The 17,160-nt window shown below is 42.9% G+C and overlaps 1 protein-coding gene across 3 annotated transcripts in view; it reads right to left on the bottom strand.

Moving 5' to 3' along the window:
- Positions 1-17,121, bottom strand: part of LOC310771189 (PDZ domain-containing protein 2-like) — a 98,560-nt gene extending 81,439 nt beyond the window's left edge. The window contains exons 1-6 of one of the 3 annotated variants that reach the window (XM_083663854.1): positions 16,847-17,121; positions 16,449-16,665; positions 16,177-16,341; positions 15,549-16,001; positions 15,350-15,418; positions 12,385-12,630 (exon numbers count right to left, since the gene is read on the bottom strand). In XM_083663854.1, the coding sequence (XP_083519980.1) occupies positions 12,385-12,388 (4 nt within the window). In that variant the 5' untranslated portion in view covers positions 12,389-12,630; positions 15,350-15,418; positions 15,549-16,001; ... (1 more) ...; positions 16,449-16,665; positions 16,847-17,121. Of the gene's footprint in view, positions 1-12,384; positions 12,631-15,147; positions 15,275-15,349; positions 15,419-15,548; positions 16,002-16,176; positions 16,342-16,448; positions 16,666-16,846 lie in introns of those variants that run through there. The other 2 variants (XM_083663846.1, XM_083663847.1) reach the window with 2 other exon arrangements.
- Positions 17,122-17,160: the final 39 nt, after the last annotated feature.

Here is a 17,160-nt window from a genome sequence, read left to right as displayed (position 1 = left end):
CCAAGACTACTCTCCAGATGTACAGATGAAAAGAGCGAAGATACGTGGGGTGATAAAACAGCTGAAGGAGAAGGGGATCCAGGCCAGATGTCGCTTTCCAGCCCAGCTGAGAGTCAACCTGACGTCCGGAGTGAAAACGTTTCCTACCCTGATTGAGGCGGTGCCAACACTCCAAGATCTGGGCGTCACAGTCCAGGTGAGCGAGAGGGAGAAGATGGAACGAGAGCTCTCCAGAGAAACGTGGCGAAGGCAGGATAACGGGAGAGGGAGAAGAGATGAAACTCTGTCAGACGCGGATTTGAGATCCTTTCTACAGGTCTGAAAGGACAGCTACAGTGAGAGGTGCTCAGGTAACAGAGTCAGACTTGAGTGACAACAGCGAGGTAATATGTTACCCACTCATATTCGGGACACTTTGGGGCAGCATACTTAAAATAAAATAATAATAAAATAAGAATGTTTAAAAAAAAAGAGTGAAAAACAATAATAAAAGATTATAATAATAATTTAAAAAAAAAAAGAAAAGAAAAAAAAAAAAAAAAGCTAATCACACTGAACAAAGAGTGTAAGTTTACAAAAAAATTGGTAAACGTTTGGGGGAGGGAAATATCCCGTTTCTTTTTATATTATGGAAATGCCCGAGATAGGGTTCCAACTTCACCGGAGGATTTATTTTCTGTGGTTTGTTGTTTGGATGGCACTTTGTGCATACTCCCCAGAGAGAGTTAGAGGCCACTACTCTCTGCCTATAACACAAAGGGAGCTGGGCACACAGGTGCACCCAGCTGGGTTTTTGGAAGTCATTTTTGTTTATTTTGTTCATTTATTGCTATGTGTTATAAGTTCGTATAACACATCATGTTCAGAACTTGTTTCATTGATTCTCACAGAAGTGCAATTGTATATTATATCATGGAAATCTTTCAGGTGCATCGTATTAGAACTGAGGGTTGGGTTAGCAACAAAATGGAAAAACATTAGGACAAATTTGAATACCCTAGCTTTACATCCATGAATGATTTGAACGTAATCACATATAATGTCCATGGACTGAATCATCCTATTAAAAGGAAGAAAATATATAGTCAATTAAAAAAACTAAGATGCTCAATTGGCTTGTTACAGGAGACACATCTGTCAGAAGGAGAACATAAAAAATTGAGAAGGGAATGGGTAAATCATATATACAGTGCTTCATTTGGTAAAAAAAGGGGAGTAGCAATCTTAATTAATAGGTCGTTGGCCTTTTCTTCAGAAAAAGTAATTCAGGATCAGAGGGGGAGGTTTGTCATGGTAATAGGCACAATAGGGGAGGTGGAGGTATCCATTCTGAATGTATATGCTCCAAATGAATATGATCAGGATTTCTTTAAGGAAATTGCCAATGTTATTGCCGATAATGCTAAAGGCATGTTAATAGCGGGGGGAGATTTTAATGCCGTACAAGATGGGAAATTAGACAGAGTGCCAGCAGAAGGAGGAGCCCAGACTAAAAAAACTAAAACACTTAATAATATGCTCTCAGAATTAGGACTAGTTGATCCATGGAGACATATAAATCCTAAGGGGAAGGACTTCAGTTTTTATTCTAATGTCCATAATAGCTACTCGAGGATCGATTTCTTCTGCCTTCCTCAACAGTGTATGTATAAAGTAACAGACTGTCATATTGAACCAATAACTCTGAGTGACCATGCTCCCGTCATATTAAGCATAGATCTAAACAAAGAATTTTATTTCAGATATTGGAGACTAAATGTCTCATTACTGACTAATACAACAGTGGTACAAGACTTAAAAAAGAACCTTAAGGAATACTTTGAGATTAATGACAACGGAGAAGTGACACCATCAATTTTATGGGAGGGGGGGCTAAGGCAGTCATAAGAGGGAAGATGATTCAAATTGCATCAAGGTTGAAGAAAACACGATTGGAAGAGCAGACTAGGTTAGAGAATAAGATAAAACAATTGGAGATAGAACATAAGTCCACAGGAACACAGAACACTCTGCTAGTATTAAAAGAAACAAGGAAGTCCTTGGATAAGCTCCTTACATATAAGGCAGAGGGAGCCTTAAGGTTTTCTAAACAGAAATACTATGAGATGGGGAACAGAGCCAGTCGACTACTGGCCTTTCAACTCCGTAAAGCACAGGCTAATCGTATGGTACCTAAGATTATACATCCCACACTCAAAAAAACTGTAACACACCCAAAGGAAATAGCAGATGCCTTCGTTTTATAAAGATCTATACAGAGAACCTAATTCAGAAACAACAGACAACGAAATTGAGGCCTTCATAGCCAGACTACACCTACCCTCATTATCAGAAGAGGAAGCAGCACAGATTACATCAGTTATTACTGAAAGTGAAATAAGGGAAGCTATAAAAAAATTAAAATTAATTTTAATTTTTTTAAAATTAATAATAAAAATAATAAATCCCCAGGGATCGATGGACTCCCCGGAGAGTTTTACAGATGCTTTATAGATGATTTGACACCAATATTAGAGAAAGTTTTTAACTTTGCTCTCTCCAATAAGGACCCACCAAATACATGGTCCGAGGCCATTATATCAGTAATTCACAAAGAAGGTAAAGATCCGACACTCTGTGAAGGATATAGACCCATCAGTCTGCTATGTAATGACCAAAAATTATTGACTAGTATTATGGCAAAAAGGATGCAAAAAATTATAACAAAACTCATTAGCCCGGATCAGACAGGCTTTATTCCCGGCAGACAAGGAGCAAACAACATAAGGAGAACACTGAATATTATAACATGTGCCAAGAAAAGTATGCAAAACTCTGTGCTAATTAGCTTTGATGCGCAGAAAGCATTTGACACTGTAAACTGGCAGTTTTTATATAAAACACTGGCTGCTATGGGATTTCATTCAACGTTTGTGGACTGGGTGAAGGTCATATACACAAATCCAAGGTGATGCGTTAGAGTGAATGGCTGCTGTTCAGATTTCTTCAACCTTGAGAAAGGGGTCCGCCAAGGAGATTGCCTTAGTCCTTTGCTCTTCGCTGTCCTTGTTTAATGTCCTTGCGACATTAATAAGACAAAATAAAAATATTAAAGGTATAAAAGATGATGGTCAGACAGAAAATAAGACTTCGCTTTACGCGGATGACTTATTGACGTACATCAGTGACCCTGTCTCCTCAGTTCCGGCATTGATGAGTAGTTTAACACGTTGAGTGCCAATGACGAGATATCTCGGCTTACAGAATCCAACCGTTGAGTGCCAAAGACGAGATATCTAGGCTTAAAAAAAAAAAAAAAAAAATTTGACGGTGGGACATCGATCAACCCCTTTTACGTCTCCTATACCAGAATTGGAGGTATTGAATGTGTATAATCTATTTTACCGACCCACTGAGTGGCGACATGTCTCTCCACAGTAGGAGAGGCGAGCCAAAACTATAGGGAAAAGCGCGAGGAAGCCGTTCTCATACAGTAAAATGGATGGCGAAAACGCTTTCACTTTCGCGCTGATGCACAGCGGTGGCAACGGTGGGGGGTTCCAAGAATAGATTGGATGCACACTTTGAAACACGCACCATAAATAAGCCCAGAATCGCAAGAGCTTCATCAGAGCTCTCAACCGGACCGCCAAGAAACCAGCGAAACCCATCCAGCGAGCCCCATGCAGACTGCCAGGCAGCAGCAGCAAAGCAGCAACTCGTTTGTCACAGACCCGCCGCAGAGCCAAGGAGAGCGGAGGAGAACGCCCACGGAGGGAGGAGTTGGAAGTAGAGGGGGGTTTCCTGCTGTTATGGAGGAAATTACTGTTCAAAACTATTGTTTAGATGTCTGACGCCAAAAATGAATGGTTAAAGTGACTGTTCTATCGAATTTCACAAAAAGCCGTTTATCTCTGAATAAATTTTCTGACGCTGAAACCATGCTGTATTCAACTGCTAATGCTTACATAACTACTAACTCTACAAACTAACTCTTTTAGACAGAGAAAGCACACATTCTATTAGTTGTTTTGAGATATTGTGTGTTCACAAAATCTTAGCAGAAAAGAATCCTCGGGTCTTGAAAGATGAGCCAGAATCCTCAAAAAAACCCTCTGGCAGAACCTACCTACAGTAAAAAAAAAAACGGCTGGCAGTGAATGTGTTAAAAGAATATGGGAAATTTTCAGGTTACCAAATTAATCAATCAAAATCTGAGGCAATGATGCTGGTGGGGAGCTGGCCACCACAGTTAGAAGGAAAATTTAAATTTCACTGGTCCAAGCAAGGATTCAGATATTTAGGAATTGTCATAACTCCTAGCACATCACAACTATTTAAGGCCAATTATGAGAAATTGATGGATGAAATAAAAACTGATCTTACAAGATGGGAAGTCCTTCCCCTTTCCCTGATAGGGCGTGTAGAAACAATAAGAATGAATGTACTACCAAGGTTGCTATTTTTGTTCCAATCCCTACCTATAGAGGTCCCTACTGCTACATTTAGAACAATTAACAAATGGCTATCTAAATGTATATGGCAAAACAAAAGACCCAGAATTAGACTTAAAAGACTATTATGCTCAAAAGAAAAGGGGGGTCTAGACTTACCCAACATGGAAAAATATTATTGGGCAGCTCAGCTCAGATCAATGGTAGCATGGCTATCTCAAGACAAAGACACAATATGGGTGGGGATGGAACAAAATCATTGCCCAAAAGCACCATTAGATGTAATCCCATTTTTGAACAAGGATTCTTGGAAAATACATAAAATTAATAATCAATGGGTAAAAACCACTCTGAAAATATGGTCAACCGTGAGACAGAAGCTAAGACTCCCCTCATCAATATCTATAGCGATGAAGATTGCACGAACTATTGATTTTCTCCCATCCAAAATAGGGGCAGGGTTTAAAGAATGGGAAAGAAAGGGTCTAATCATGTTGGGTCAAATGTTTGAAAGAGGGGTCCTGATGACCTTTGAACAACTTCAGCGCAGATATAACCTTCCACACAATGATTTTTTTTAAATATTTACAAATAAGACACTACCTCCAGAAACACAAAGAATGGGACAAATTATGTAATACACCATCACATCTAGAAAGTTTTTTTATGCTAACAATTGATGGGACTGTCAAAAAGAAAATCACCTCCTACATATATAAAATACTGCAAGGAGATTTAATGGATAATAGTCTGGACATTAAAAGAAAATGGGAACTGGAGATGGAATCTATAATTTCGGAAGAAGATTGGGAATTAGCATGCGCAGAGGGACACAAAACAACTAGTAGTCCCATCTGGAAGGAATTTGAATGGAAGGTTAAGATGAGGTTTTTCAGGACTCCTCATCACGTCAAAGTTTGGTGGTACCTCAGACAGATGTTGGAGGGGTTGCGGCCTGATAGGAGAGCATTCACACATATTCTGGGACTGCCCAAAATTAGGGGATTATTGGCAGAACATACAAACAGAAATTAAGAACTGTCTAGAGATTCGATTACCCTTGGAACCATCTTACTATTTATTAGGAATAATACCAGAAGATATGGGAAACAATAACTTGAAACGAATACTTAGAGTCCTTCTGTTAACCGCTAAGAAAATGATCACAATCTCTTGGCTGAGACCGCAGCCCCCCACGATAACACAATGGAAGGAGAAGGTTAAAGATGTTTATCAGATGGAGGAAATAACTGCAAGGTTACAATTAAAGACAGAGGCATTCTTGATGAGGTGGTCACCAATCTTTTTGTATTTTGTTTTGCCTAGAGTGTAGTGAACAACACCTGTAGTAGGCTATTAATTTTATTTCTTCTTTTGCTTTAATTTGTCTATTATCTTCTATAATTTTGAACTGACTGTCATGCTGTATGTCTTTTCTCTACATACGAAGAAAAGACAATAACAAACCCGGTCATATGGGAATGGAGACTATGGACATTGAAAAGACAAGATTATATGGACTGCATTTCAATACACCCATACCTGTGATGTAAATGAATGAATAAATGTATAATTGCACTTGAGAAAATAAATAAAAATAAGTTAAAAAAAAAAAGAAAAAAAAAAGGGCCAAAGCAACATACGCTCTAAAAATCCAGCGTCACTTTTCCACCAATGACCCCCGGAGCATGTGGAAGGGCATCAAGTCCATAACAGATTACACCAAAAGAGATGTAGAATGCCCCAGGGACCCGTCTCTCCCTGATGCCCTCAACACATTCTATGCTCGCTTTGAGGACCCAAACATCCCTCCTGTCTCCAGGCTCACCCCCCCCCCCCCCCAGTGTCTCTGCTGAGAGTGTGAGGAAGTGTCTGCAGAGAGTCAACCCCCGCAAGGCTGCAGGACCAGACAACATCCCTGGCCAGGTCCTTAAGGACTGCACACACCAGCTCTCAGAGGTGATGACGGACATTTTTAATGTCTCCCTCTCAACAGCAACTGTCCCAACATGCCTTAAAACTGCCTTAAAACCTTAAACCTTAAAACTGCCTTAAAAATCATCCCTGTCCCGAAATCCCCCACAGTGACATGTATGAAGGACTACCGCCCAATAGCACTCACCCCAATCATCACAAAGTGCTTTGAAAGGCTGGTCATGTCACACATAAAAGAGACCATCAGCACTACCATAGACCCCCACCAGTATGCATACAAGGAGAACCGCTCCACCGCAGACGCCATCTCCTACGTGGCTCACCTGGCCCTCACTCACCTGGAGAGCAAGAACTCCTACGTCAGACTGCTGTTCCTGGACTTTAGCTCTGCGTTCAACACCATCATTCCACAAACCCTGATTGACAAGCTGTCACAACTCGGACTAATCGTGCGTTCCTTTATCGCAAAAGAACTGGGAGGTGGAGGCTAAATGACGTCACATCCGTTTTGTTAGCGTTCCATTTGCAGAAAAGTTGAGCTGGGAAGTTCACTGTTCACTGGTCAGATCCACTCGCTAGCCAGGCTAGCCATTGTTAGCAATAACAGTTGATATAACATTTAGTGGCATTTTGCGCATACAAACACTGCAGCCTCATGTCCACACAGATAGAAGTAGGCCGTGCTGTGTGTACAGCTGATTTAACGAGACACAAACAAGACAGAAGTGCTAAATAGCATTTATATGATTATAACTACTGTTGTTGCGCGGAGCAGCCATCTTGGATTTTTTTAGGTCGGGGCTGCTGAGACTCCTACGAGTTTGGAATGGGAAATACCAGCTCTAGTGACGTCACGTCCCAGCTCATGAACTTTGAACCGGTAAGATTACCAGTTCCCAGTTATAAAGGAATGCACGATAAGCCCATCTCTGTGCAACTGGATACTGGACTTCCTGACAAACAGGCCCCAATCTGTCAGGATCCATGACATCCTGTCCTCCCGCATCATCCTCAACATCGGCTCCCCCCAGGGATGTGTACTCAGCTCTCTACTGTACATACTGCTCACATACGACTGCTCAGCCTGGAACCTGAGCAATCACATCGTGAAGTTCGCTGACGACACGGCAGTGGTAGGGCTCATCACAAACAACGATGAGTCTGCGTACAGACAGGAAGTGGAGAAATTGGAGGCATGGTGCAACAAACAACCTCTCCAATGTGAAGAAGACGAAGAAGATGATAATAGACTTCAGGAAATCCAGCTCCACCCCCCCTCCCCTCATCATCGGGGGAGCAGCTGTCGAAGTTGTCCCATGTTTTAAATATCTGGGAGTGCACATCTCCGACACTCTCACATGGAGCCTGAACACAACCAGTACAGTGAAGAAGGCCAACCAACGCCTCTACTTCCTGAGGAGGCTGAAGCGTGCTGGCCTCGGCACCTCAGTCCTCACCTCCTTCTACAGGTGTGTGGTGGAGAGCGTCCTCACCTCCTTCTACAGGTGTGTGGTGGAGAGCGTCCTCACCTCCTGCATCACTGTGTGGTATGGCAGCTGCTCTGCTGCAGATAAACAAGCACTGCAGCGTGTGGTCAAAACCACACATAGGATCATTGGCTGCCGCCTGCCAAACCATCAGTGACATCTTCCAGGACAGATGCAAGAATAAAGCTGGTAAAATCATGAAGGACTGTACCCACCCTGCCAATGGACTGGTTGCCCCTCCCCCCCTCTGGTAGGAGGCTACGCAGCATCAAAGCCAGAACCACCAGGCTCAAGAATAGCTTCTTTAAAACTCTCTCGTAACGGACAAGCCCCGTCTTTTATTGTCACACGAACACCACAACACATGCATGCGGCCACAACACACTCATGCTGACGGTGGCCGGTGAAAAGTGTCCTCTGCATTTAACCCATCCAGGCATGTCCTTTCCTCCGGGGGGCAGGCCAGGAGCAGTGGTCGCTTTCTCGTACAGCGCCCGGGGACCAACTTCGGATGTTGTCGTCACTGGTCGGATGACGATGACGATCTGATCTTCTGCATGTTTTTAGTGGGGGGGTTATATATGGAGGAACCCCCTGGGGGAGCACGGGGAGAACATGCAAACTCCACACAGAGAGAAAGACCCTTACGACGAGATAACCCACCTGGGCAGTAGGCACTGAAGATATGGGGGGGAACACAACCACAGCGCCCACAGTGTCCCAGGCGAGAATCGAACTCAGGACCTTCTGACTGTGAGGCGACAGCTCTACCACTGAGCCACCGTGCCCCTCTTTCCGGTGGCTGTGAGAATTATGAACAATGCATAACCACTCTAACGTTACACACTTTAGTTTTCACGTATCTAATTATATACATATATATTACTATCTTTTATATATAGTACATAGCATGTATTATATCTTTATATGTATATATCTAAACTGCTGCTCGTGTAATGTACTGCTGCTACTTCTTATAACTTTTACCTTATTTTTTTACGTATCTAATTATATACTTATATATTATTTTTTATATATAGTACATAGTATGTATTATATCTATATATGTATATCTCAAATCTGCTGCTCGTGAAATTAACTGCTGCCACACTCCTCGCACTTTAATGCCGCCAGCTGTGAGCATAACAAAATGAACTTTAAGTGGCTCCCTGTTGAGCGAACACATGCACCTTAAATTGTTTCCCTTGCTCTTACATCAGGTATTATGTTGTTTTTATGATGATTCTAATTTATATGTTGTTTTTATATTGTTCTCCTTCTTAGTACTCAGTTGTTCTTATGATATTTTATGATTTATGATATCCTAGTTGACATATCCACCAGGACCTTGAGCCCATATTTCGTTCCCTTCCATGTTTCATGTTTTGGAATGACAATAAATATCCTTGAACCTTGAACCTTGAACCACTAGGAATACATAAGTGCATACTTCTTCCTACTCCTTTTCCAACATCATATTTAATGTGTGTTGTTTATAAGTTTGCCTATTGACTTTATTGTATCATTAGAAATCACGCGTGCTTGATTCTATCGCAGGCTTGCTAAACTCACCCACCCTGGAGCTCAACCACAACACAGGCTCGCATACACAGCTGGGCCGCTGCGCAGCCTCGCCCGCACGTGGCCTCGCCTGCTCTATTGGCATGTGCTGCACACAATTGCTCAACTTCGCATCACTGATGATATCACTCCCTGATGACATCACAATTCCTCGAGTGACCATCACTGATCACATCATGGAGTACTCGAGTGACATCACTCAGCGCACTATAGAGGGAATGCACGTGACGTCACGGACGCGACAGTCAGTGCGGGTACGCCCACTCAGCTGCAGTGAGTGTCAAAACGTCTAAACAAGCCAGGTGGTGCCGCCCGGTCACGGTGTTTAGCGTTCAGCTTCCGCGAGAAAACAACGTAAATGGGAAAGTGCTGTTGTGCCATTGACTGTAAAAATAGATTCAACAAGGCGTCGGAGGTATCTTTTTACAGGCTGCCGAAAGCTAATGAAATGGTCCCGGTCTTCTCTGCAGCTATCCAGGGTTTCAATGAGGGCTCATTCATTCTCTGGCTGTGTTTTACCTGCACAGATATAACGTTACATGAGTGACAGTGTTCACTATGATTGAACAAAGCTAGCGTGTGTTAGTGACAGCGTATGCTATATTTTTCTTAATAAAAGTTGTAATAAAATAAATATTTACCTCTCCACATACAACCAGAATATCCATTGCTTTAATGTCGCCAACAAATCCAGCCTTGAAGTACAACCACGCGTCCAGGCTCTTGTATGCTTCCCTGGCGTCTATATTAAGTAGCTACATATAAATGTCAGGAAACCCTATTCATGGCCACATGTCTACGTCCATGGACCACTGGTTCTTTGGCAAGCTATAAGGGTCACATTCGAGTCCAACTGCCTTTAATTTAAGCAGATAATCGTTTATATTAGCCGTGGTTTCGCTACTACCCCTGGCGGAAGCCACGTTTGTTTTGGAAATTTGACACTCAGTGCTGCTTAGTCCGGCTGAGGGGGCGTGTTCGGGAGGGGGCGTGGCGTCGGTGCATTCCCTCTATAGAGCTGAGCACTCAGTCATGTGACATTTGTTGCCCTGGAAGTGAGTTCCCCATTCATTTTCTCCATAGACATTTTGAAAAATCCTTAAAGGTCCCATTCCGTGCAAAAGCTGTTTTTACTTGTAAATGCATATATACTGCTGTCAGCCCTCCCTGTAATGAGTGGTCACAAGCTCAGAACTGCCACAGTTGGATTTGTCCCTATACAGCTCTCTCAAGCAGTCTCCTCCAAGCCACACCCCCAAACGCTTCGTTTGCCCAGACGGGGGATCGGGACGTCACAAGCTTCCTCACGCATACTGCGCGGGTCTCTCTCACACAAGCTACCTGCACCAATTTGTCTATAGCCACAAAATTAACACTTCTAGCTGGAGCGACGCCAACTGTACGTGATCCAGCAACTGCAGAGGTGCATTCGGTAAGTCTAGGCATTTTGAGATGTCCTCTTTAGCGTAGTAACCGTTAAGTTAACGATAACTCGCAACCTAGCGTGCTGGTCCACAGACGCTAATCTGACGCTAATCCGCCCCAGGCTGGGAGCCTGGGGCGGGCTCTCCCTCAGCGGCCACTGGGAACTGTTAGTTCTGAATATATTATAGAAACAGAGCATTCTTGGGAAGCGACGAGATGAGGAAGTGAGAACTCCGTCACAACAAACGGGGTTGCTATATTTTCGACAAATGCTACATTGCCCCGGAGGGCAATGTACAACATTTAAAGCTATCAATGAAAATAAATGCGATACATGCATGGAAACGGCTTTAGCGAATCTTTAATCAAACTCCATTCAAATGCAGTTTTAACGGAGGAAGACAGCGGGATAAGTTAACCAGTGGGGATAATAGGCGACTCACATCCAGAATTGACATTTTATTCACTTAGAGCATTGGTTCCCAAACTGTGGTCCGCGGGGCTCCTCCGCCTGGTGGTCCGCCAGAGAATTGCATTTTTTTTTTATTTTTTTTACAGACAACAGTTTTTACATACACATTAACCCTGAGCAGTTGCCGGATTGGGCCGATTTTCGGAAATATCGCGATATTTGGGAAACATCACAATTTTGAACATTTACTTTCAGAGGCTGCAGCAGGCTCAGTTTTAAAGCCAGAGCGAAGTTTCTGGTATCATATGAAACTAGAAGACTTAAGGAATGGATGTGTACCAAACATGTCATGCTAGCTTGTCAGGAAGGAAGGTAGCTAAATAACACTCCAAATTTAGGCAACATTTTGGTGAGGGAAAAAAACTTTTTCAAAGGGGTCCTCTTTTTCACAGCCTAATGTTGGCAGGTGTGTGTGTGTGTGTGTGTGTGTGTGTGTGTGTGTGTGTGTGAGAGAGAGAGTGAGTGTCCGTGTGTGTTCATTTTGAACCAGCTAGTAGCCTTATATTGTTATTTAGCCTTTCTGCTGCTATTGCATAGTTAAATCATCAAATTTTATTTTATGGGCGGGGGGGGGGGGGGTTATACGCAGTGGAAGTGGTCCATGGGAAATTTGGTTTGGTACGTAGTGGTACTTGGTCGGAAAGGTTTGGGAACCCCTGACTTAAAGTAACCTCTCTGTGGATTATATATACGCTGAATTGAAGAGTGGCGCCTGGTAATCTATTTCATGTACCTCTGTATATCAATAAACTTTATATATAACATAAACCCAGAGGAGAATCCCGATTTCTTCTGCTTCTCTATGCTTCTCTATGGAGCTCTAGGCTCAGGTTGTCTGAGTGTATTGTGGAGCTGCACGCGCTGTGATTTACTCATCTACGTTCGGGGCTTAGCGATAGGTGAATTTCATATGAAGTTGATGATGGTCCTTTTGTTATTTGAGCTGTTTTTGCTTTCATTTAGTTTTGTTTAAACTTCTTTTACGTGTTGGAAATAAAGATGATCAAATCAAATCAAATATGCAGACAAGAGTAAAGGTTAAATAACTCACCCATGGTCTCATCTCTACCAGCCGTTTCCTCTCCAGTAGTCTGCTGTGATTGGGTGGAGCATAGCCAGGTACCAGACGTCACACAGGGTCCCGCCCCAGTTGGCTACCCTCCGCTTGTTGTGTTTACTCCACTGGAGGAAGAGCGCCCTCAGCTGGTGGCTGAGGGGGGCAGGCTGTCTGAAGAGCCAGGCAGAAAACATCCACTGGAAACGGCACTGTGTGTACTGAAGGAACACACTGTGTGGTCTGAAGGATGAGAGAAACAGAGGGTAACAATAAGATGGACAGGGACGCTGGAACTAGGGGTGCTTAGGGCACTGCAGCAACCCCTCCTGGCGGGGAGCTGTACCTCCAAGACTAAAGGGTTTACTTAAATCAATAAAAAATATCGGTCCTGATGGATTCGGTGCTGAATTTTACAAGAAATTCTGTGACATTCTTGCCCCACTCCTCAGAATACATCTAGCTCTAACGCCTACATTCCACTGAGTCCGTGTTTGGTCCGTCTGCGCTGCGGTACGGCTTCGGAGCCGATACGTTTCCACTCTAATCATTGTGTCAACTCCCACCTACTCCGCTGCGTTGCGTGTCTACTCCGTCCCAGCTCCGACGATCCGGAGCTCTCCGAAGCAGATACGCAAGGCTTCTATTTTTCACGGATGACGGAGCAAAGCCACAGCAAGTTGGGCGGAGCCAGGCATGGAGTCAACAGGGCAGAGGTGTTTACAGCATTCAATATCAAGCCAGAGGACAAACATGTATGAGGAAAAGTTCATAATTGAAGTGGAAAACCACAAAATAATATATGACACGACCCATCCTTTTTACAAAGACAACACCAAGCAAGTCCACCCCTCCTCTGCTTCTCCAGTTGGGAACAATGATCTTCTGCCTGTTTGTTGTTGTATTTATCCCACATACAAATTGTCTCGCGCGATTTTACCGTGGTAACCTGTGGGTCTTGTCTAGAGGTCGACCGATATTGCTTTTTCAATGGCCGATGCCGATGCCGATCTTTAGAGAGCAGGGCGGCCGATGGCCGATATATAATGCCGATTATTATTTATTTTGTTCATTCGATAAAATACGATTAAAATAAACTCCTCAAAAAAAGTTTGGAAACGTTATTTTGCTCGATTATTTCTCCCCTTTAATAATACCAATTGGTATTGTATTTTATATAGTTGGAAAGCCTGATTAGTCACCTTTACAACGGGGTACAACTTGTAAGGATTGTGCATTCGTGGAATGAGAAACACACAGCTAAACGTGTGGGTAGCGCCCCCAAAAAATGTGCAATATTCTTCTGTTGGTATTTTTTTTTAAAGAAATCTAGTAGCCTAGATTTCCATTATCTATTCATGCACATTGAAAATCGAATATAACATTATACTGTAGGCCTACATCTAATATAAGATGTTATCTTATATCAATTATTCTTTTTATTAAATAGAAAAATACATTGGGTTATGCGGTATAGATTTCAGTAGTGACTGGTAGTCTATAGCGAGAGAGCAGTATGTCAGATAACTCATTCATGCACTGTTCTATACATTAACAATAATAATAATAATAATGTAACTGTTTAGATTTGCTGTCATTTGATGGGAGAAGTGTGTTTGCAGAAGATGGTGGTGACCGAGGAAACGTAACGTTACAGTAGGCTCATGGGTGCATGAGAAGACTCACATTCAGTGGCGGACTGCATAATCGGGCACGTCGGGCAAATGCCCGGTGGCCTGGCCTGGCCTGGCCTGCCAAATTTTTTTTTTTTTTTTTGCAGGCCGATGCAGATTAATTAAAAATGCCAGTAATCGGCCCCAATTAATCGGCCGGCCGATTAATCGGTCGACCTCTAGTCTTGTCACTCCAGCTGTCTGGCGGAGCGGAGGCGTGATTTCTAACCCCACATAGGATAGGCAATAACCACGCCCTGTGCCCGCCTACGCAGCAGTCAAGCGCCGGGATTGGCCGGAGCAAGTCTTTTGTGTTCTTCTTTTGACAGATGGAATCTCCCACACCACAAACACTGGAGGGCACGCAGCCCAGCGATTTCATGAACCAACTGAATAACTCTTGATAACGGACAGCGATTTCAGCGGACATTGAGAGCGGACATTGAAATGAATTATGGTCGCATAATAATTGTAATCTACACAATGTACACAATCTACAAAAACATGTATGTGTTCACGTATCGTTCATTTCCTCTAATATAATGTATCATATCGTTAATTTCAAGCTCAATTCTTACCCAGAGAAAAGGTATAGCACTGTATAAATGTAACAAGCAATAGTTTTTTAAACATCTTTATTTTAAAAGATGAATAAACCCAGGTGCTTTAGTCCCAAGCTTCAACAAGCAGACTTTTTATCTAAAAAATCAAATACAATAATAAAATACAGTCCAGTTTTTTCTTCTACATTTTTCACAAGTCCAGCTGGGAATCCCTCTTCCAGTCCCAACAAAAAAACTACAAAAATAATCATATAAAACAATATAAAACCATAGATAAAGTTGTACACACCACAACCAATAAAATCAAAAGTAAAATAAATTATAAATAGCAATAAAGTAAAACACCAATAGCCTATACAAAACATGCAATAAAACCATAGATAAAAAGTTGAACACACCACAACCAATAAAGCTATAATTAAAATAAATGATATGCAAACATGCATCATAAAACCTAGATAAAGTTAAAAACACAATCAATAAAACCAAAAGTATATATAATTATATATAGCTAATAAAACTGTTGGGAATGGGAATGGAATAGACCAGTGTCCTCTAGAGAGAGAGGCGTCAGCGGAGGACCAAAATGCGAGACTCATTAGCCAATGAACACTACACGGCTCTGGAATGGACAGGTCACAGCATCCATCTCTGGGGAGAGGTAAATAGTGAGGAAATAGTCTCAGTGGATAAATGGAAACATTTTACATTTAAAACTATACTTACTGTGTCTTATCAGTGATGGAGGCAGAGGTCACAAGGAGCAGCAGCAGGTGACTTCAGGCAGCATGGTCACTGGGTTGGGACAATATCGGAGGAGAGGAGAGGAAAGGAGTGGAGAGAGGGAAGAGGAGAGGAGGTAAATTACACGAGGAAATCATCTCAGTGAATAAATGGAAACTTTTACATTTCAAACTATACCTACTCAGACAAAGTTGGTATCATTTTGGGTGGCTTTTTCTCTCTGACACAGAGTGTACCAGATGATGAGGAGCTGGTGCTCTGACCCTCTTGGCTGGCTGGCCGTAAACATGATCAGGTCCTGTTGTGACCTTTGTGGGGCGTCCAGCAGCAAGGCGGCGTCTTCCCCCCAAGGGTACCCTGCGTCTCGCCACTGCTGTTGGCTGTGCAGGGATAGCAGGGCCAGCATGCCTGGCAGCTCTACGTATGGCTCTAGATCTAACAGATGTCAAACCGTTGTTTGTGTACCGGCCAAACATATGTAAGGCTGTGCTGATCTTGGATGGATTGTCTTTGATTTTTTTAAAGGCCTTTACTGCAGCCAGTAATGGGGTTGTGAGAGACAGGTTGCTGTTGACCATGGCTAACAGCTCCTTATATATTTCAGCTAATCCCTCTTCAGCAGCTTGACGTGATTCTGGAAAACGAGACCAATAGTAATTTAACCAACAATTGTGAAATATTGTCTAGTTGTCTAGTGGTGTATTGGGTTCTATTATACCAACTCGGCACCAAAAAGTATTTGCACGTGAATAACAAAATGTGAATATTGATATAGGCCACAGTTGAAAGCACGCGTTCTGACTCAATACCTTCCTCCGATTCAGCCTGTTGAACCTCTTCAGCTACCATCACCAGATCCGTCTCTTCTCGACAGGTGTCACCGGCAGTGTCCACGTCTGCAACTGCATCTGTCCCTCTGGATGGCACAGCCTCTTCCTTCAACGGCTGCAGAAACTGGAGGGGAACATTATCCTCTGAAAATGAAACAAGATACCAAAATTTATGTCACGCACCTCCATTGAGTAGCCTACAGTTTACACTACACTACACTGCCATAGCCTGTACTTTGTATTTTACTTACTACCAGTTGCCATGTACAGCAGCTTTGCCTTCATGTCTGCTGTTTGTGGCAGGAAGTTGGTGCTGGGGACGCTGTGCTGGAGGACGACACCTGCCTGGTGTTTGCAGGGCCCACCACTGCTACCCATGGGACAGGTGCACATCTCCAGCTGTATGTCAACGACATAGACCTTTCCAGGAGTGGAGGAGCTTTTGACCTCAAAGTGGCTGTCATCAATCTATGTGAAAAAGTGACAGCGAAGACAGATAACAGACAGGAAGCAAACATGCATATTAAAAAACTGCCTGGACATTTCTTTCAGTCTCAAACTTTGCCAGGAGAAATTAATCTCCATCTATTAATCACATTTACTATCCAACTCCGCTTTGTAAAAAATTTAAATCTAATAAAAGTTTTACCTTGTGAATGTCTTCAGGTTTCACACTGTTGTCCTTTACCAGGAACCTGGACTTCTGAAAGCCTTCCCAATGGCCAAGGGCAGCAGCTGTTATTCTGGCCTCATAATATGCAGTGAGGCGGGTGGTCAGAAAGTCAAATAACTGTGGAACATTGTACGCTTTGGTGCGATGTAGGATTTTGTCTTTCAATATGCGCATTGCAGCCTCGCTGTAGTTGTTGGTGTTGTTGTTTCTCACAGGAATGGTGTCCCTGTAACAGAGAGCCCAACATTCCCTCCGGCTGTAGAGCTTCTCCAAATAGCCCCTGAACTTCG

Source organism: Poromitra crassiceps, assembly GCF_964638095.1.
Source record: "Poromitra crassiceps genome assembly, contig: HAP1_SCAFFOLD_404, whole genome shotgun sequence".
Taxonomy (NCBI): domain Eukaryota; kingdom Metazoa; phylum Chordata; class Actinopteri; order Beryciformes; family Melamphaidae; genus Poromitra; species Poromitra crassiceps.
This window is presented reverse-complemented; position numbering and strand designations above follow the sequence as displayed.